This window comes from Engraulis encrasicolus, chromosome 22 (assembly GCF_034702125.1).
Source record: "Engraulis encrasicolus isolate BLACKSEA-1 chromosome 22, IST_EnEncr_1.0, whole genome shotgun sequence".
In the NCBI taxonomy this organism is placed as follows: Eukaryota; Metazoa; Chordata; class Actinopteri; order Clupeiformes; family Engraulidae; genus Engraulis; species Engraulis encrasicolus.
Window position 1 is genome coordinate 51,941,437 of NC_085878.1, and position 21,346 is coordinate 51,962,782.

At 41.7% G+C, this 21,346-nt stretch overlaps 2 protein-coding genes across 7 annotated transcripts in view; one reads left to right on the forward strand and one right to left on the reverse strand.

The window, feature by feature from the left end:
• The window catches only part of arhgef37 (Rho guanine nucleotide exchange factor (GEF) 37), an 89,433-nt gene that overhangs the window by 20,214 nt on the left and 47,873 nt on the right, over positions 1 to 21,346 (reverse strand). For all 6 annotated transcript variants that reach the window (XM_063188726.1, XM_063188724.1, XM_063188729.1 and 3 more), the window contains exons 11-13: positions 19,431 to 19,598; positions 11,416 to 11,544; positions 2,159 to 2,354 (exon numbers count right to left, since the gene is read on the reverse strand). In XM_063188726.1, coding sequence (XP_063044796.1) covers positions 2,159 to 2,354; positions 11,416 to 11,544; positions 19,431 to 19,598 — 493 coding nt within the window. The remainder of the gene's footprint in view (positions 1 to 2,158; positions 2,355 to 11,415; positions 11,545 to 19,430; positions 19,599 to 21,346) is intronic.
• Positions 13,807 to 15,417, forward strand: LOC134438971 (uncharacterized). Its single transcript, XM_063188730.1, has 2 exons — positions 13,807 to 14,663; positions 14,801 to 15,417. Exons 1-2 carry the CDS (start codon positions 14,032 to 14,034, stop codon positions 14,979 to 14,981), a joined length of 813 nt encoding a protein of 270 aa, XP_063044800.1. The 5' UTR covers positions 13,807 to 14,031; the 3' UTR covers positions 14,982 to 15,417.

Here is a 21,346-nt window from a genome sequence, read left to right on the forward strand (position 1 = left end):
AAACCCGTGGACAGACTGGGGAGCGGCGAAAACAGTCTACTTATGGACAGCACTGAAACTGAAACGTGCAGAAATGAACATCAAGCTTTTAATAATTTGTCGAAATTTCACAACAGACGTGCAAAGTAGACGTGAACTAGGGCCTACGATGTAACAACAAAACAACATAACAAAAATAAACGTCAGGGCTCCTTATCAACCGCTCCTGTTTTCACGCAAAGCAAATATTCTGCACCGCTTGTCAACAGGCATGAAAACGGGTCAGGGGTGAGAAAGGTGAGAAAGGTGCGGCGTGGCGCGGTGGCACGGAGCGGCGCGGCGCGGCGCGTGTGCTGCAGCGGTGCGTGCGAATGTGTGGTGTGCTGTGGCGTTTTTGGGGGATAGTGTTGAGTCATACTAGGGGGGTCTGGGGGCATGGTCTCCCATGGGAGAAAATTTAGCTAAAACCGTCTTTAAATGATGAATTCTGAGCATACTGTAGCGACCCAGGGACAGTGAACATAAGAAGAACTGTCAACCATCTTCGTTACTTCATGATTGTCATGCTGTCATGTCTGATGAGGGGGGCAGATAGGCAGACAGACAGACAGACAGATAGACAGATAGATAGATAGATAGATAGATAGATAGATAGATAGATAGATAGATAGAATGGGTTTTGGTTCTCAGGCTTTTTTAAAAATAAATTCCCCCTTGACCTCATCAAAACCCTGCCAATGCCCCCCTTAAAAATAAAATAGACTAATGCCCCCCAATGGCAACTAAGCACCCCCTCCTCTCAACACTATCCAATGTCCCCTCAACGCTTGCCTGGTTGTGATCTCGTTTGAACAGTTAATCATCCTATTTCAGACAACTTGTAATACAAACAATCTTTGACACAGTTTGGATAAAGTACTGAAATCTTTGTCCATTCACCTAGTATCTGTTTCCCTATAAAAAAATAATAGGAAAGCTCCAACTTTGACCGTGAAAAAAAAAAAAACAGTTTGACCGTGTTCCACTAGATTTTTAATATGTCATTTAGATGTAGGCTACCGAGGGATTACAAAAAACTTGGCATGATTCCTAAAACAATTTGTCCCGTGTCAAACGATTGACTAAGTTAGGCTTCGCTCTTTCTCCCTCTCCCTCTCTCTCGTGCGTGCTATAAGAAGCCGCAGCATTCGAAGCATGACGTTGGATGCCTCGCGTAGATATGCGCTTCTTCCCCGGCCGTAGCGCATACTATTTCGCCATTCCGTAGCGCACAGACCCGTTAAAATAGCCGTCAGGAAAACGTGCCGTAAGCCTACCCAAGCTTTCATTAAGGGAGCTCTTTTGAGAATAAATACTTTTTCACGTGGGCAGGGCAAATGCGGTTTCAAATTATTAGGAAAACAGCTTAACTTCTGTGGCTAACTACATCCACTCCCTTCTCATCGAAATGCTTGCGTCTTGATGTTCTCATAACAAGAATCATGGTCTCAAATAGCTACCTCTCTGGGAAACATGTAGACTATCTGTAACAGATCGTTTGGACATTTTCTTATAATCAGAGATGTTCTAGAACTAAAAAGAAAGATATTTGATACAACCACGCCAGCCCCGCAGACCAAAGCTTCACCTGTTTAAAACGCATTCAAAGAGAAGTATGAAGGGCGGGACTTAGATTGAGCTCGTTCACGTTATTGGCTGTGCCGACAGCAACAAATGCTGTGATTGGTCAAACGTCATTGTCAGTTGTGGAAAGTTTTCTGCGGTAGAGCGCTACACAATGATACAGTAACTTGGCGCTACACTTTTCTCCTAGCTCGAGACCCCCCCCCCTAAAATTTTCTCCTCGGATCTACACGATTCACAGAAATGACCCATTTTGTTTTCAAAACGGCGAAATTCGCCGAAAGGTGAGGGATTTTCATGCCTGGTCAATCTCTGGTCTCCTAAAGGGGCGTGGCCGACGTCATAAGTGAAACAGGAAGGAACGTCGAGTTGGCCGTCTCTGCATTAAGAACGTCTCTGGCGCAACTACAAACTGTCACTCAAGTCACCAATAGTTGCCCAAATCGCTTTTGTCTTTTCTCTCGCCAGTGACTCAATACAAAGCCAATTACTTCCGCCGCTAGAATCGCTTAAGCCGTGTCTGGTCTATTCATGCCTTTAGAATATCTGGTCTTACCGCCTGCATCCACCAGCCAGCGACGGCGGTCTCCGCGCGTGTCCATCTGGCTCACCATGGCCACCAGCTCGCCTTTTTCCAGGGTCAGGTCAAGGTCGCGCGCTCCCACCACTGGAGCCGTCAGCTGGTAGATCTTATCCGGCCCATGACGCTCTACCAGGGCCTTCAGCCTCTTTTGGGACGGACTGCTGAGAGGCTGAACACGCATGCACACACGCACACACAGATTTTGTTCTTAAATTTTCGTTAAATCTGTAATGACCTATGATGTGGTTCAGTGGCAACCAGTCGGAGTTAATTAATAAATGAATGAAAATGCTTGATTTGATGGGGACTATGCAGATTAATTAGCCATTGTATTTGAAAATACATCAATGTAAATATACCAAAATTAGAAAAAATAGCTTGTTTTCATCTGCATATCCTAACACAAACGATTTAACCACAAAAAAAGCATACAAAACCCTCATACAATATAAAATGCAGACAAGAAGACAATAGCTCAGGGATTCTTGAGAGATGGGACAAAACATGTCCGGGAGATGAAACTCATGTTTGAGCTTAAAATGTATTTAAAAATGTTAACAAAATTTGTTGGAATGAAGGAAGAAGAAGAATTTTGTACAATAAAATATGATTTTATATTTACATAGTTTTATGTTTTATTTTACAGGTTGCAATGTGTCACCAGTACCCTCAAAACCCCATGTTCGAAAGCAGGTTTTAGAATTTGACAATATAGAAAAAATATTGTTTTAGGGGACATATGTACTTATTTCTAATTTGATAACTGCAACACGTCTCAAATAAGTTGGGACGGGGATCAGTGAAATGTTATAAACATCCAAATAAGATAAAACAAAAAGGAAGAACATTTCAAAATGAATTGTACTGATGTATCACAGAGAGGCTGAGTCACTCAGAATTAAAGATGCAGAGGGAACAATTACCAAAGTTATTACATAAAGTTTTGAATTCCCTTGATTTACCATGGTTGACTGTATATAAGATATATTTTTGTCATTAAAATCATTGTATAGGTTCATAACATCATGAAATATATATTGGCTGTAGTCTCACTCTAGCACTCTGAGAATTACAGCTAGTTAAAACTTGACCATATTAAGGATGCTTCATGTGTGCAAATGATAGAGGGGTTTAACATACCCCTATCCACCCGAGCTCACATGAAATAGACCCAGAAAACATGGGAAACAGAAGTCTTACAGAAGTCAGCAGAAGTTGCAGAAGTCAATTCTTTTTGAAAATAATAGAGTCTTGCACATCCGGTACTACAGTGAAAATTGACCATGCAACTAGTGTTAGTGCTAACTTCAAAAGTCAGCCTCCATGATGGCGTGGGGGTGCAGTAGTACATTGGTTAAGCTGTCCTAACTCACCTGTAGAATTGAATACAGTACTGAATGAAATAAATGGGTTTTAAACAGCATGAAAAGCCACTCGTGCTTTATATTTTGAAGGGAGACCTTCGATTACTGCCACATAGTAAGGACTAATTGCATTCTCTACTATGTTTTAACAGTTTAACTCCAACATAAGGAGCAGCAGGACATAAAATGGCTGGCTTTTGGTCAAGACCTGCCACTACAGCACTGCAGCCTAAGCACTACAGAAAGGAAAACATTGCAAAACATGACAAGGAATACACCTACCATTTAAGCTGTTGAAATCATGTCCAAGATAGGAATGAACACTTTTATTTAAAATCATCTCAAAGGTTAATGCTATCAACGGTTAAGTTGTTAAGAAATTCTCTACATGTATTATTGAAAATATACTCTGTTATTCTTTGTTACTCTCTTTCTCTTTCTCTGTCTGTCTCTCTCTCTCTCTCCTTTGCTCTGAGTTATGTGACATCTCTGGTCCACAAGGAAAACATCTCTGCCTTGGTCGTCCTGTTTGGGGTACTAGTCTGTTGAACTATGACCTTGGATGTTTAGGCTGGTGAAAACTATCAATCACAGACCAGACGCCACTAAGTGCCCACGGAGACAGGGGGAGACGAGACCATATATGTCACTATTCTATAGTTTTACATATTCATGATAGGAAAGATGACGTCATGGACTGGGGGGACTGGGACTGTTTTAAATAAGTTTGTTTCTGTATACACTTCAGGACTTGCTGGGTGTCTCCCCACGCAGTAACTCCTCCGGCCGTTAAACAATAAAATCTGCTCGCAGATTTTAAATGCTACCTCTGTTTCCTGTGTGTTCTTTCAGGTCAATTTGATAAGGTAATACAGTGAAATTGTTAAAGTGATAATGTGAAATTATTCACATAAGTGTTGTCCTTTGTTTTGTTTTTAGTCTTCCTTGACATTTGCTGCCTTTTATTGTCCCCGTCCCAACTCTTTTGAGACGCGTTGGATTTACATATTCATGAATATCCCCCAAAACAATAATTTTGGTCAGTTTTGATGGCTGATATATTTTCTTTGTACCGTTCTCCAAATAATGCCAGACCCCGACTTTTTGAAAATGGCAATATTTTGTTATTATTCACAACTAACCTTGCGTCCCAACTTCTATGGAGTTGGGGTTTGTAGGAAGACTTAAGTCTTTTCATTTAGAATGTGGTGGCACTCGGGCCAGCATCAGGCAAGTCCACAGGTAGACAAGGAAGTTTTAATTAAAAACCCTTTATTTCATCTGGGGCATGGTAACACTGGTAAAACCGCCAATCGGTTTCAACCCACACTGGGTCTTCATCAGGGCGTAACCAAATTATTTAAACTACATGTATGCAAACATTTTTATAAACCTTTTTATGTACTTTTTAAACTATTGAACATGTGTCCGGAGTTTTAGTCAACACCATAAGATTTTTCTAAAATACAAAAAAATATGCCATTGTTGTGGTCAGGTCACACTCTAAGCAGCCTGGTTCTACTTCCTGGTTGGTATACATGCCATAGGGAGACTGTTCTGTTAAGGTCACATTAAATATTTGATTTTATCAATGCTTATTGATCAATGCTTATTGAGGAAAGGTTATTTCAGTCTTTTTTTATATTAAAAGCTTAAAATAAGTTTATTGGCAAGTCCTTAAGCAACTACTGATCTCTAAGTTGATTTCTGTTAGAAAATCATGTGTTATTATTTAAAGTAGGTTGTTTTGTCAACTCCATAAGGGTCAACTCCATAAGATTTTACAGGTCAACTCCATAATAAAATCTTATGGAGTTGACAAATTCACCAAAAACTGCTTAATATACTAATATGATATTCTTGTCAAATGTAGAAACAGAAGAAATTGTTATTCTAGGATGTTATATGCATATTAATGTATATTTAACACATGCAACTACATACTTTTTCGATATATGGACAAAAAAGTTAAAACAAGTTTCACTCAAAACAAATTAACTTTTTAAAAAGAGAAGCTTAAGAATGTAACAAAACTACTAAATAAACTGAGAAAAAACATTTTGCACTAACTAGGCTCCAAAATCAGATCAGTTTGTCAACTCTGTCAGTTCTTTTGTCAACTCCAAGATTTTTCTCAGCACTTTCAGGTGTTTTTGTAATATTTTGTAGAAAAAGTAAATTCCTTCATATTTCTTTTGCTTAGGCAATAAAGGGTTATTAGATCTACACCATCATGTATCTTAACTAAGCCCGTAACGGTGCACTGCATTCGTACCGAACCTAACCGAAATGACCTTCGGTTCGGTACAGTGCTGCACCGAACGGTACAGTAATATGTTATATGTTTATGTTTTTACTGCCTGCTGTCGCTACAGCAGCAGGAGGACCTGTGCCTGATTGGAGGAGTAGCTTAGTGGAAAGTGCACTGCTAGCAACCAGCAAGAGCTTGAAATAGGCTATGGTTCCCTCTCACTAAAATATGCAGTTTGGGAAAACTTGGTGATATATGCAACGCACCAAATCGCTTTCAGACGACATGGAACAGCGGTCAGGAGAACAAACGAGGTTGGGGTAAATTTCCCACTGTCCAGCGACTACACAGCAATATAAGCAGGGTGCACAGCAATGTCTTGTGCGGGGAAATAGAGGATTGTGCTTTGTGAGAACTTTTGAAAGTGCTATTACTTACACTGATGAAATGTCCGACCCAAAGTAGCAGTTTTCACTGCAATGCCCGTGTATTATCAATAAATCCATTTGACAACGTCTTGAATTGATAGTTGAGCTTTAATCTTCGTCTTAACAGTTTCAAAACACACATGAACTAATTAAAATAGCAACTAGTGACATAAAAAGGTCCACATGTCTGCCTGAGTAGAGAGAGAAGACGTTTGTTTTCCACAAGCTCGGAGAGAAACGCAAGTGGAGTCTAGAGTTGCTATGGAAACCGAGTCTGCCTTTCTTAATGCAACAGTACACATTTGATCTAATGACAACAACCTTTGCTATGAGTTCTCCTTCTGTTAACTTCCCTACATAACTTTAATAATGTTTTGTTTTACCTACTATTTATAGTGAATTAATTAAAATTCATAATAAATAGGGATAGTGTTTAAAAATAATTTAGCTTATTAATAAAATGCAGCACTTTGAATGTATTTATTTATTCGTTATTTTGACAATTTGTGGAAGAAAATGGTTTTGCATTTTTTTTTTACCATATACTGCACCGAAAACGTACTGAACCGTGACCTCAAAAACCGAAGTACGTACCGAACTAGGCTTGGGCGATGTCCCCCTAATTGACAGCTGACGATGTTTACAGTGAGACGATGCGATGGACGATGACATCGTCTTGGGGGGGGGGGGGGGGGGATGGGGTAATAGTTAAAAAAAAAAAAAAAAAAGTATTTATTTTTATTATTCATCTTCAGCTAAGTTATTATTTAATTCTATTTAATTTAAGAGTAAGTGAAATATATTAATATTATTATTACATTCTGGGGGATTTTTTTTAAACCTCCTCAGCGTTCTTGCTCAGCTGCTTTGTGAGATGGTCGCTGAGATGCAGAGATCCCCCGCTGACCCCTCCCCCTCGCCCTTCTCGTCTCTCCTCCCGTGTCACCTGCAAGCCCAGTGCTTGCTACTTTACCATCAGTTCATTGCGTGGCGTTTTTGGGAGACTTGTCAATAAATGTGTTACATCTGTGAGTTATTTATCTGTGTAACTATTTTAAGACGACATATGCGCTGCGTTTTTGCACAGGCTAGTAGGCTATAACTTTAGCCCCTCTCGCTCACCAGAAAACTAAATGGGAAAGAGATGAGAACCCATGCGTGATTGCGTGCCCTCTCGAGAGGCTTTGCAATGGATTTTAGCCCCGACTTTGTCAATTCCTAGCACTAGAATACGGAATGTTTTGTTTTAGGTCATATCGAGACTTTTCCCCCTCATCAATGGAGTTGATCAATGGATAGTTCTACAAGTAGTTCTGGCGGTGAAGCCATGAAGACGTGGGCGGACATGGAACCGCTTGCTCACCTTAGCGGGCTTATCAGAAGTGCACACTCTTGAGTGGCTGCTTCACAAGACATCTCCACCGCGAATAGCGATTAAACATTTTGAGGTGAATCGTTAAACATGAAATGTTAAACTGTCGCAATTGCCGAACGTGTTGCTTATCGTCATGTTACTCCGGAGGAGCCAGCTAGGTAATGCGTAAAGAGTCCCCTTTGTAGTCAACAACTTAGGTCACAGAAATAAATGAACGACATCACTTAGGCCTACTTACATACATCTGCAGCAAACAATAGTTGGGCTTAGTTCACAAGTTTTTTTTTAAAATTCCATTGTGGTTGTTTTCGTAGTTATATAATTCACTCCGCTTGGGGCTTGTGTTCACAACTTGTCTTGAAAACCGCTGCTACTACTACGGATTTTACGGTAATGTGATGTCAAGTACCGTAATGATTACTATAGCAGCGGCTTCAAAAATACACAAGTACAAGATTCCTTGGCATCACGATGTTTGCCGTCCATCGTGATGCCAGCTGTCCATCGCCGATGGACGATGATATCGTCTATCGGCACAACCCTATACCGAACCGTGATTTTTGTGTACCGTTACACCCCTAATCTTAACCACTTCAGGTGTTTTCCTCAGGGTTGCAAAAGAAAAATAAAGTTTGAAAATACTAATTTTTCGAAATCTATGCATTAATAACAGTCTTAAATTAAAATTTAAGTATATATATTACATATTATTGTACTGCAGAGTAACTAAGTAACATTACAATACAAATCAGAACTTAAGATTCTTGTTGGACTATTATAATCATTTAATTATGTACTTTTCTTGTGTCTGACGGAGTTGACGGAAATCAAGGTGTGAAGGTAAACATGTTAATTTGTTAAAAATGTCTTTTTACCTGGAGCCTGTATTTTTACATGGCTAAAAACTACATATCTGTATCTACCTGAATATATAACCATGATCAATGTATTCTGCATTTTCAAAATCAGGTTTTCAAAACCTGTTTTGTCCCATCTCTCAAGAATCCCTGAGCTATTAAAAGTGTGATTCCGCCGAATCGGTACATATTCCCAAATCCACATGTCCCAGAGATAAAGGGCCATAAAATCATTGCAATAATCATGTACGCATAATTTTAAAGCACAACATTGACATATATTTTGTCACCAACCCGATCTTAAAAATAAGGCAATTTATTGTCATTTTCTCATTTTAAATAGCTTTTTTTGTGGACAAGACAGGGATTTTGGCCTGTCCCTCACAGTAAAATGTTGTCTTTTATATGTTAATTATTAAGGCTGTAACGATACACCCAACCCACGATTCGGTTTGTATCACGATATATGACCCATGATTCGATATGCCCCACGATTTCACACAAAAAAATTGATTTTTTTGTTGTTGAAAAAAAAAAAATAATTATATGAAAATAATTTATATATATAAACACTTTGTAATTAATATCATGTACCTGCCTGCATTCATTTTGTAGGTTTACAAGGCTGAATGATGTTGCAGATATAGGCTACCACTGCAACCTGTTCCCAGGTGTTGACATCAAAACACAACACAGAGAAATAAGGGATATTAGTTCACCAAGGGAAAAGGCTTATAAATAAGCTAAGATGTTGAGAGAGAGAGAGAGAGAGAGAAAGAGAGAGAGAGAGAGGTGGGTGGTCAGGTCAGGGTGTATAGTCATTGGCAGCTGTCTTACTTTATCAAACATTAGGCCTATGCCTATCCAATTAATATCCAAACATTAAAACAACACTGGCCATATATCATCAGGAAACATGTTGTATTAAGTTAGGCTACTTAAAGAAATGCAACACTTAATTTTGATTAAGTTAAATATTTCTGTAGCTTTTTTTTGATCGTGCAGCAGCGCCTGCCCGTAGCCTACAATCAAAACTCGAAATTAACCTGTTAGTTCTCACTGCTACGTAACGCGCACGTTTTTCGTTTTGTTTTGTGGTTTGACATTTTGTCAAGAGCGAGAATGAATGCAGAGGCTGAAATGGAGCATGCTTTCTGCTTATGTAGGCGGTAATTTTACAATATAGCTTAACATTAATGTGGGAAGAAATAATGCTGCCTAATATCCTGCCTATCGACCTCAACGTTCGTCCGACTTCGGGCACCTCCCTACAAGCGATTCCAGGCTGGTTTATAGGCAGGCGGAGCATCTCGTGCGCTCTCTCTCTCTCTCTCTCTCTCTCTCTCTCTGCTCCAACGTCAAACTCCACTCGCAATACATCGCGCATGCATGAGTAAAAAAAATATTGACACGTTTATAAAAGCCTTCTTGGTCTGTTGTTCATTTGTCCTTCACCTTCCTTGTTGTTCATTTGTCGTTCACCTTCCGATGTTTGCCTCTCGCGGAGGTTGCTCAGGCAATGGATAACAACAACGTGCTGGTTGGATGGAGCATTTTATATGAGAAAGCTGTGAATGGAACTGTTACTCGAACGTGTGCGCCCTTTTTCTACTGGTCTTTTTAAGCACATATGCAAACTCTTGCCTGTATGTTGCCTGTTGTGTTCTACACTGAGGGGTAACAACTTTAAAAGGGCACATCGCGATTCTGTGAGGAAGCTTCGCGATAGGGGTTCGTGGGTCTGCGTACCGCGATCCCTCGGTTCGATACAATATCGTTACAGCCTTATTAATTATAGATGAAATCACATTATTTTCACATTTTTTATGTTGTTCTAGGAGTAATGTAGAAGTTAGCAATGTTGTCAACATGTATAAGTGTAATATCTATATTTTTTTCATAATTTTGCAGTGTCCCCTGAGTTAATGTCAGTCCTGTTACTGAGATAAAGAAACCCCTGTAAAATAATGGTTCATTCCTCAAATGACACAATTTCCAGGAGGTTACATCACTCACAGGAAAAGGATTTTCACCACATAAAAATAAGTAATATACAGTCTTATTTAGCATGGAATTATGTTATTTTATTGGACTTTTGGGGGTGGTGACTTTTACAGTGTCCTACCTGTTACCACTTTTTAACCCATTATTTAAAAATATATGGTTTCTATATTGATATTCACCAAATTCGCAAGTAATATTCTTTCAAACTATATGATGTCTGCTCTTGTGACCTTGAACAATAGCTAGCTAGGACCAAATAAGCCTGAAATTGTCAGTAACAGCAAGGACAATTCCAGGCTTATTTGCTCCTAGTTATATAGTTTGAAAGAATATTTCGCTCCTAGTCATATAGCTCCTATCTATATAATTAACAAATTTTACTTTTTACTGTGAGGGACAGGGAATATGTACCGATTCGGCGGAATCACCCAAAAGTTTTACTTCATTTACATTTTGATGATACATATGTGACTGCATTTCTGGTTTTAATAGGGCCAATATGTGTGTTTCGAAATGTCTACAATTTGCACACATCACAAACACTTCAAACATGAGCTTTAACTTTATGTAAACGAGCTGTGATGAGGTTCCACTGCAAACAATAACAATGTCTACCATTCCTCAGACATCATCTTCCTCCCTCTCTCAAACCTCAAAACATTTCACATCATGTTCTCTTTCTCAACTTTTAGACTGTACAGCCAAGTGTGGTTCTTCAACTATTGAAACGCCTTCACTCCATTTGGTCTAAATACGTATTAGTTCTAAAAAAAGGTCTACTTTTGGTTCCTTAAGTTTGAGTTTTTCCAACCACTTTAATGTGTGTGCCTGTCTGTATGCACTTGTGTTAGCGTGTGTGTGTAAGTGTGTGTGTGTGTGTGTGTGTGTGTCTGTGTGTACGCTTGTGTTAATGTGTGTGTGTATGTGCTTGTGTTAGTGTGTTACACAAACCTGCACAATAGGAGCATTGAGCTCGTCCTGAACGCTCTGACACAGAGTCTCCAGACACAGGCCCGCCTCCAGAACAGAACCTTCCGCCCACTTCCAAAACTCTACAGAATCCATCCAGCTATGAGGCAGCTAGACAAAGGAGAAACAGAGAGAGAGAGAGAGAGAGAGAGAGAGAGAGAGAGAGAGAGAGAGAGAGAGAGAGAGAGAGAGAGAAAGTGTCAGAAAACAGCCACAGTGTCAGCTGGAAATTTGCTCTATTGTATAATGTAGAGACAGTATGTACTGTTTCTATAACTTGAGCTTGAAACAAAGTTTGGCATTTCCATGTCTTGAAAGCTTCTCCATTAAAAATAACATCTTCCAACATTCTCCAGGCCCAACTAGTACCGTAACTCCTCAGCTAAAATGACATCCCTCATATACAGTCACTTTGGCCATGTTTAAGTAAGGGTTAACGTTCGGCGAGAAGGTCGCTACCGTGGAATAGCAGCACGACAGAGAGAATCTTTAGACCCCGACGCGGAGCGGAGGGGTCTTGTTCTCTCTGAAGTGCTGCTATTCCACAAAGCGACCGACTCGCCGAAAGTTAACCCGCTTATTATATGGATATACTTAAATGATTCACACATGCGGGGACATTTCTTTAGACCTATTTAATGTTAAGATTGTTGCTGCGCAAAACAAAACAGTGCCGTTGTGGAACACCGCTAGGCAACAGCTAGGTAGGCTAGCCAGGACAACAGGTGTTGTCTATCGCAGCAGCTGATTAGAGTGACAAAAGACCGGACCCCCTGCGGAGTGATATGAAACATTCGCTTTAGCCACTGACTTGTATACAAGCCAGTGGCTTTAGCAGTGAACGTCTTGTTGCCATTGACAGCGGTAGCCAGGACAACGGGTGCTGTCTATCACAGCAGCTGATTAGTCTTGTTGAAAAGTCGCTTTAGCAGTGAAAAGTCTTGTTGCCATTGACAGCGGTCTGTTATAGACCAACCCGTCCGTTATCGAAAAATAACAGACGTCCGAACGTTGGGGAGCCCCGTTGAAATGAATGGAGCATTCGACAGATGACGTCACAACCATATAATAAGCTGTTAATAACAACAACAGCAACAACAGTGAATTGGTTCATATTGCCTTGTGTGTGTTTTGTCACACATACATGAGAAAGTGTATATATTGTGACGTCCCGAGAGGCTGCATCCTTGAAGGGCGCTATGTTCCACGGAAATGGCTCCAGCCATGAGCAACTCTGGCTCCATCTGGTGGTGGAATTGTGAACTGCAGCTCCAACACAGCACAGCCCCACACCTGAGGCTGATAAGGGCCTAATGAGCTAGGTGGCTTTTGTGAGCAAGAAACTCTCAGTGGAATGTGGAGCTTGGGGGAGACACATGCACTCTGCCTCTTGCACTCTGGCCCGAGTGGGCTCTGCCGTGTGGAGCTCACTGGATACTTACCTGTGGATTCCGTCTAGTGACTTTGGCCTATGGAAATGTTCAATGGATTATTGACTGTGGATTACGTTTCCTGCTACTGGATTGCATATGGATGTTTGACTGGACTGAAAGTAAGAAGTTTATGTTTGTGCTTTGAGAAGATGTTGGACTGAAAGAAAAGCCTGCTCCTACGTTTGTTATTGAAGAGCCAGAGACATTGTTTGAGTTTGATATTGCAAGATGAATCCTCTTTTGAACATTTAAGTTGAACTTCAGATACCTTTTCTGTTTAAACTCCTGGCATAACATTAAAATACTTCCTTTATTTTAAACTTGTGTCCTTGCACTGATTTGAAATGTCCCGCTTAGAGATGGTCAGCCTCTCATGACGTCACATATGGTGGAGGACGCGGGCATTTCAATCAGCAATAGTGCATGTATGAAGAGGACACTGAAAATTTAATTACTCAGTTTTCCCAGTTGGCCATAGTCCCTCCACATAACAAAATGGAGGAAATTTTGAAGGCCCTTATTTCAGGCCAACAGGCCCAAATACATGCGAGTGCAGCGTTATTGGAGGAACAAAGGAAAGCTAACCAACTGAAGGCAGAGGAGCTGCAGTTGCAAAAGAAGATGGCTGCTAGGAGCGCCGACCCAATCAAAGCGAGTAATTTTATTTCCAAGATGGGGGCCACCGATGATGTTGAGGCCTACTTGTATGCCTTCGAAGCAACAGCCACTAGGGAAGGATGGCCGAAAGCCCAATGGGTTGGACTGCTAGCCCCATTTTTAACGGGGGAAGCATTGAATTCCGTGCGAGACCTACCCCCTGACAAAATTACGGACTATGATGCTCTGAAGTTGGAGATATTCAGCAGGCATGGGCTTACCAAGTTTGGCATGGCCCAGCGCTTCCATGGCTGGACCTTCCAAGTGGACCAAGCTCCCCGTGCACAGATGCACAAACTTTCCAGAATTGCAAGAAAATGGCTGGAACTGGGACCAGCTGCTGCCATACCTGCTGTTCGCCGTGAGAGAGGTACCCCAATCTTCTACTGGCTTCTCGCCTTTTGAACTTTTGTTGTCTTACAGACCCAGAGGACTACTGGACATTGCGAAGGAGGCTTGGGAAGAGCAACCCTGCAGGCAGAGGACCCTAATCGAACATGTCGGCGCCATGAAGGACAGAATGAGGGCCATTTACCCGATAGTTCGGGAACACATGGAAACTGCTCAACGGCAACAGCAGGCCTCCTACAATCGACCTACCCAACCAAGAGAGTTCAAGCCAGGGGACAGAGTGCTCGTCCTAGTCCCGACTGTCGAGTGTAAGTTCCTGGCAAGCTGGCAAGGACCGTATGAGGTCATCGAGCGAGTAGGAGAGGTAAATTATAAGGTGAGACAGCCTGATAAAAGAAAAACAGAGCAAATTTATCACGTTAACCTCTTGAAACAATGGCACGCCAGGGAGGCGTTATTCTGTTGTCTGCCCCAAACAGAGTCCAAAGCACCCGCCAGAGAAGAGGTTCAAGTGGGACCAGGTCTGTCCCCACATCAGCGGCAGAGAACACTAGAGCTAGTGGACCGCAACAGAGATGTCTTCTCCTCACTCCCGGGACACACAGAGGTGGTCCAACACGAGATCCGGACCGTGCCTGGCCGCACAGTGACTCAGCGTCCATACCGGGTGCCGGAAGCACGCAGGGTGGCCATCGAGCAGGAGGTGGAAAAGATGCTAGAGCTGGGAGTCATTGAAAACTCCAAAAGTGCCTGGGCAAGCCCCATCGTCCTGGTCCCCAAACCAGACGGGTCAGTACGATTCTGCAACGATTATCGCAAGTTGAATGAGGTTTCAGAATTTGATTCATATCCAATGCCCCGTGTTGATGACCTGGTAGACTCACTAGGACATGCTCGCTTCCTCACCACTCTGGACCTCACAAAAGGTTACTGGCAGGTGCCCCTGTCCCCCGCATCGAAGGAGAAGACCGCGTTTGCCACACCAGAAGGGCTCTACCAATACACACGGCTCCCGTTTGGTCTGCACGGGGCACCGGCCACGTTCCAGCGCTTGATGGACCGGGTCCTTGCTCCCCACAAAAGGTATGCGGCTGCATTTTTAGATGACGTTGTGATTCAAAGCCCAGACTGGGAAAGTCATTTACCCCGTGTACAAGCTGTGCTTGATTCCCTTAGAGATGCAGGTCTCACAGCAAATCCAAAAAAATGCAGGCTGGCCTTCAGCGAAACGAATTACCTGGGCTACACTGTTGGCCGAGGACTGGTCAAGCCACAGCAAGCGAAGCTGCAGGCCATACGGGATTGGCCACGGCCTCTCACAAAGAAGCAGGTGAGGTCTTTTCTGGGACTAGCCGGCTATTACCGCCGTTTCATTGCAAATTTTGCCTCCATTGCTGCACCTCTGACAGATCTAACAACCAAGCGACACTCCAGAATGGTGAAATGGAACCCCGCTGCAGAGACCGCCTTCATCAACCTGAAGCAGGCCCTCTGTTCCAGTCCAGTTCTGGTGGCACCAGATTTCCAGAGGGAGTTTGTTGTTCAGACTGATGCTTCAGAGGTGGGTCTGGGAGCTGTACTCGCCCAAGTACACGAAGGTGAGGAACATCCTGTCCTATATCTGAGCAGAAAACTGCTTCCAAGAGAGAAGAACTATTCCACGGTTGAGAAGGAGTGTCTCGCCATCACCTGGGCCCTGGAGTCCCTTCGGTATTACCTCCTGGGCAGCCGCTTCACGGTGGTCTCGGACCACGCCCCTCTGCAGTGGATGGCCAGGAACAAGGAGACAAACAGCAGGGTTACCAGATGGTTTTTAAGCTTGCAAGCATTTAATTTCTCTGTTGTTCACAGGGCTGGCAGAAGCCATGGCAACGCGGATGCCCTGTCCCGGAGAGATGCCCTCTTCGTGACCTCCAGCCCGACGGGGACGTCGAGTCCGAGGGGGAGGATCTGTGACGTCCCGAGAGGCTGCATCCTTGAAGGGCGCTATGTTCCACGGAAATGGCTCCAGCTATGAGCAACTCTGGCTCCATCTGGTGGTGGAATTGTGAACTGCAGCTCCAACACAGCACAGCCCCACACCTGAGGCTGATAAGGGCCTAATGAGCTAGGTGGCTTTTGTGAGCAAGAAACTCTCAGTGGAATGTGGAGCTTGGGGGAGACACATGCACTCTGCCTCTTGCACTCTGGCCCGAGTGGGCTCTGCCGTGTGGAGCTCACTGGATACTTACCTGTGGATTCCGTCTAGTGACTTTGGCCTATGGAAATGTTCAATGGATTATTGACTGTGGATTACGTTTCCTGCTACTGGATTGCATATGGATGTTTGACTGGACTGAAAGTAAGAAGTTTATGTTTGTGCTTTGAGAAGATGTTGGACTGAAAGAAAAGCCTGCTCCTACGTTTGTTATTGAAGAGCCAGAGACATTGTTTGAGTTTGATATTGCAAGATGAATCCTCTTTTGAACATTTAAGTTGAACTTCAGATACCTTTTCTGTTTAAACTCCTGGCATAACATTAAAATACTTCCTTTATTTTAAACTTGTGTCCTTGCACTGATTTGAAATGTCCCACTTAGAGATGGTCAGCCTCTCATGACGTCACAGTGTATGTACTTGTGTGAAGCAGTTGCCTAACTTTGCTAAATGTGTGTGTGTGTGTGTGTGTGTGTGTGTGTGTGTGTGTGTGTGTGTGTGTGTGTGTGTGTGTGTGTGTGTGTGTGTGTGCAACCGTATCTCACTCATTTCGTGAAGTATTCACGAAAAAAATAGATTAATTTTCGTGGTGCATTCACGTTATTGCTCGCCTTTCGTAAAGTCTTCACGAAAATAATAGATTAATTTTCACGCTGCCTATTCACTTGAATTGCCCGACTGTTGCCAAGCGACCCACTAGTTTGATACCCTTTCGGTAGCCTACCGTCACATGCTAATCAAACATTTCAAACAAGCAATTTAGGGTTAGGTTTAGGGTCAAGGTTAGGGTTAAGGTTAGGGTTAGGGTTAGGTTTAGGGTTAAGTAGGGTTACGGTTAAGGTTAGGTTTAGGTTTAGGTTTAGGTTTAGGGGACATAAGGCGTAAGTACCGAAAGGGCACTCGAGTCCCGAGTGTATCAGCAGCACTCTCCCCGCCCCTGCAGATGTTTGGATAACCATAGCAGCAGTGGGGCAATTCAAGTGAATAGGCAGCGTGAAAATTAATCTATTATTTTCGTGAAAACTTTACGAAAGGCAGGCAATAACGTGAATGCACCACGAAAATTAATCTATTATTTTCGTGAAGACTTTACGAAAGACGTGAGATAGGGCTCGTGTGTGTGTGTGTGTGTGTGTGTGTGTGAGAAACAGGCAGCCCCTTCTACTGTACTTGGTTACTGTTCATGAGTGAGTGTACCTGATATGTATAAGTTGCATGAAGCGGTTGGCCAGTGTCACTAGCCATTCTGGCCAGTATGTTATTGTTTTCCGAATGACGAAGCACCGTATAGGTTTTTTTCTCTGATTGTCTTTGCTATGCAATACAATGCGATATCGCGAGCCTACACAGACATAATGAAGAAAAACTACCGGTATTGAAATAATAGTAATAAAAATAATAATAATAATTGTATTTGTATAGCACTGTATCATACAAGGTATGCAACTGAAAGTGCTTAACAAAATGGGAAAAAACATCAATGTTAAAGATGGATTTAAAAGAAGAAGTAGGGAGGAGAGACAGAAACAAGAGAGAATAGCAAGAAGACAGAAGAAGACCTAGATAGAGATTGTAGAGTCATAAGGTCCACATAGTTTGGGCCCAGGATTCTTAGAGGCATAAGGTCCACAGTGGCTGGGTCCAGCATAAGTGATAATCACACTGAATTTGGGCACTCAAATGTGGCCCCTGGTGGCAACAAGGGTGAGGAAAAACTCCCTTTTCACTTGATTCATAGTTTATAGGGGGAAAAGCTCAATGAGGTCAGAAAAAAACACACATATTCAGGAAGAAACCTCAGGCAGAGACCAGCGGCCACCTAGGGGCTCCCCGGCCAGAGCTGGTTGTGAACAGATGCTGTGACGCCTGGGCAGCTAGGAGTAGGCAAGGGTGAAAAGCTAATGAAAGCGCCCTCCAGATCAAAGACAGAATATTTTGCCATCACATTCGTCTTACATTTGTGCCCTCGCATAACATTGTGCTTGGTGTTTCTGGTCAATATGCTAATATCTTCAGATCAGTTCATCTGTTCTTTCCTGTAACCTGTATGTATTAACCAGTGATAATTGTAAAACAATTCTTATATTATATTGTATTAAATATTATATTATATTATTATAGCCTATATGGGTGGTTGATGTTTAAGGGCGTAACGCCAAAAAAACCAAACAAACAAAAAAAAAAAAACGTTTTTACAATTCCTGAAAAAATTGATGGAAAAATTGGAAAGAAATAGAAAAAAATAAAGCACTTAGTGGTCCGTGGAATTTTTTGGGAAAATGTGTCCTGCATCAACACATTGCATAGGCATGTCACACCGCAGGAAAATGAAGTCGCACCACAGGAAATTCACTGCATTATGGCCATTTTAATCCTTTTGTATACATGACTGACATCTGAGCTCATGCTAACTTGATAATGATATTGTGTTTAATCTTAATATGTGTTTTCATTTATAAAAAAAACCCTTTTTTTCCTTCTATAAGAGCAGTCACACCACAGGACACCATAAAATGAACCTAAGGATTGCGTGACAGAAAGATTGCAATATGAAGACATATTAGTCACCTTAAGCTTCCACAGCACTCTCTAATAACTGAGGTACTGACTGGTTAGGAGCCAGTCTTTAAGACCCTTGTAGTTGGCCTTGCAGCTGCCCGTTCACAAACATTGACATACATGTCACCCAACAGGACACAATTTGTGTTACGAAATTGAACTTGTAGTTGATATTACTGTCTTGAGTTTTTTTCACATTCACATATCTTAATATAAAGTTAATATTTATGTGATCATGCCAAATGCTTCATACATTATTCAAAATGCAGTTGGTTAATTTATATATATATATATATATATATATATTATATTCCAGGTTTCATTAATGTTACAGTCACACCGCAGGATATTTGACATATAAACCTTTACATAAATCTTAACAAAAATGTTTCTTCTCATCTAAGACTAATATGAAACATAATGTATCACATCTTCTTTCATTGACATTTTTTTTTAAAGGAAAAATAACAGTTTTGTAGGTTTTTAACCAATGTTACGAAAAAACAAGGCGTCACGCCTCCCATCCATATATCATATAATACATTATAGCTGTTATGATGGTTGAGAAAATGATGGCTCGTGAAAAGGCCCAAGGGCTAGTGAGTCAGGAAACCCAATAGTCAAAATGGCTAATAAGCAAAAAAGTTAATGTCAATACCTGTTGTGTGTGTGTGTGTGTGTGTGTGTGTGTGTGTGTGTGTGTGTGTGTGTGTGTGTGTGTGTGTGTGTGTGTGTGTGTGTGTGTGTGTGTGTGCGTGCGTGCGTGCGTGCGTGCGTGCGTGCGTGCGTGCGTCCGTGTACCTGTTGTGTAAAGCTGTTGGCAAGCTGCTCCATGTCTGTGCTGAGGTCTTTCAGCAGGCAGGAGAGGTTCCCCAGGGCCGCCAGCAGCAGCTCCCTCATGCGGGCGTTGAACTGGGGCAGCTCTGACAGCAACAGGGCATGGATGGTGCGGTAGGTGTTGGCTACCGCCTGCAGAAGTTTCAAGAGAGGGGGTTAGATGACTTAGTCAAGTGGCATGTGGCCTATTCTACCTATGAATGATCATCAAAAAGATGCATTTAAAAATTGTGGGGTGTATCGCACCATAGTTCTAAATTTGTGAAACCAACTGAATCGTGAGTGTATCATTACAGCCTTATTAACCACAGTGCTTCAGTCTGTTGATGTGGATACCATTTCCTGCTTTTCAAGCAACTGTTGCAGGCAGTTCACTTCGCTATCTTTGATTTCACCAACATTGCTTCCATTCTGAGGTTTTTCATGATTAGGCTATGGTTTGCTTTGTCATCAGGCTGGTCTTTACAACCACTTCTGCCTAACAAATATGAAATGATTGCAATACAGTAATTCCTATTATTGTTATAATTCTATTTGTAATTATTATTCTTATGGTAACACTTTAGAATAACTATCCAAAAAAGCTTTATAAACACTTTATTCACATTTAACAATAATTAACATTTAACAAAGCATTTACAAATGTTTGTAAGAGCTGCAAGAGTTTTTTTTCCACAAGCCATCAATTCCTGAAACAACTTTTTCTTTTACAATTACTATTCTTGACCTTTTTCAAATTTTTCTTTTAAAAATTATTATTATTTATTATTCTACACAGCATAGAGCAGTTGTAACCTTCATTTCACTGCCAATTGTGCCTGCACAAGAAAGCATGTGAAAATTAAAAATCTTGAATCTTGAAGAACCAAACTGTGACTGCACAGTGGAGTGGCAATCAACTTCTACTGTGTGAGTTTTATGTGGTTTCATGCCTTCTGGTCTTTGAAGGAGAAACTTCCAGGACCGGTGCTGTGTATGCTGTGTTAACATAATATTTGTTGCCCATTTATAAACGTTTGTAAACATTTTGTTGATAATAAGTTCATTATTTATAAAGTGCTTATAACAGACATGAAAACGGGTCAGGGGTGAAAAAGGTGAGAAAGGTGCGGCGTGGCGCGGTGGCACGGGACGGCGCGTGTGCTGCAGCGGTGCGTGCGCATGTGTGGTGTGCAGTGGCGTTTTTGGGGGATAGTGTTGTATAAGAGTCATACTAGGGGGGTCTGGGGGCATGCTCTCCCATGGGAGAAAATTGAGCAAAATTTTGAGCATATTGTAGCGACCCAGGGACAGTGAACATAAGAAGAACTGCCAACCATCTTCGTTACTTCACGATTGTCATGCTGTCATGTCTGATGAGGGGGGCAGATAGATAGATAGATAGATAGATAGATAGATAGATAGATAGATAGATAGATAGATAGATAGATAGATAGATAGATAGATAGATAGATAGATAGATAGATAGATAGATAGATAAAATGGGTTTTGGTTCTCAGCCTTTTAAAAAAATAAATTCCCCCTTGACCTCATCATAAGCTTCCCATCGCCCCATTGACCTCATCAAAACCCCTGCCAATGCCCCCCTTAAAAATAAAATAGACTAATGTCCCCCAATGGCAACTAAGCACCCCCTCCTCTCAACACTATCCAATGTCCCCTCAAAGCTTGCCTGGTTGTGATCTCGTTTAACAGTTAATCATTATATTTCAGACAACTTGTAGGCCTAATACAAAAATTCTTTGTCACAGTTTGGATAAACTACTGATTTTTTATCCAAACTACTCAAATTTTAGTCCATTCACCTAGTATATCTGTTTCCCTATGAAAAATAGGAAAGCTCCAACTTTGACCGTGAAAAAAACAGTTTGACCGTGTTC

Bases quoted from the DNA above. Each gene is read 5' to 3' on its own strand.
- LOC134438971 (XM_063188730.1), top strand. From the start codon at position 14,032: ATGAAGGACAGAATGAGGGCCATTTACCCGATAGTTCGGGAACACATG. The intron at 14,664-14,800 runs GTCAGTACGATT...ACCTCACAAAAG, and splicing joins CTGGTCCCCAAACCAGACGG to GTTACTGGCAGGTGCCCCTG.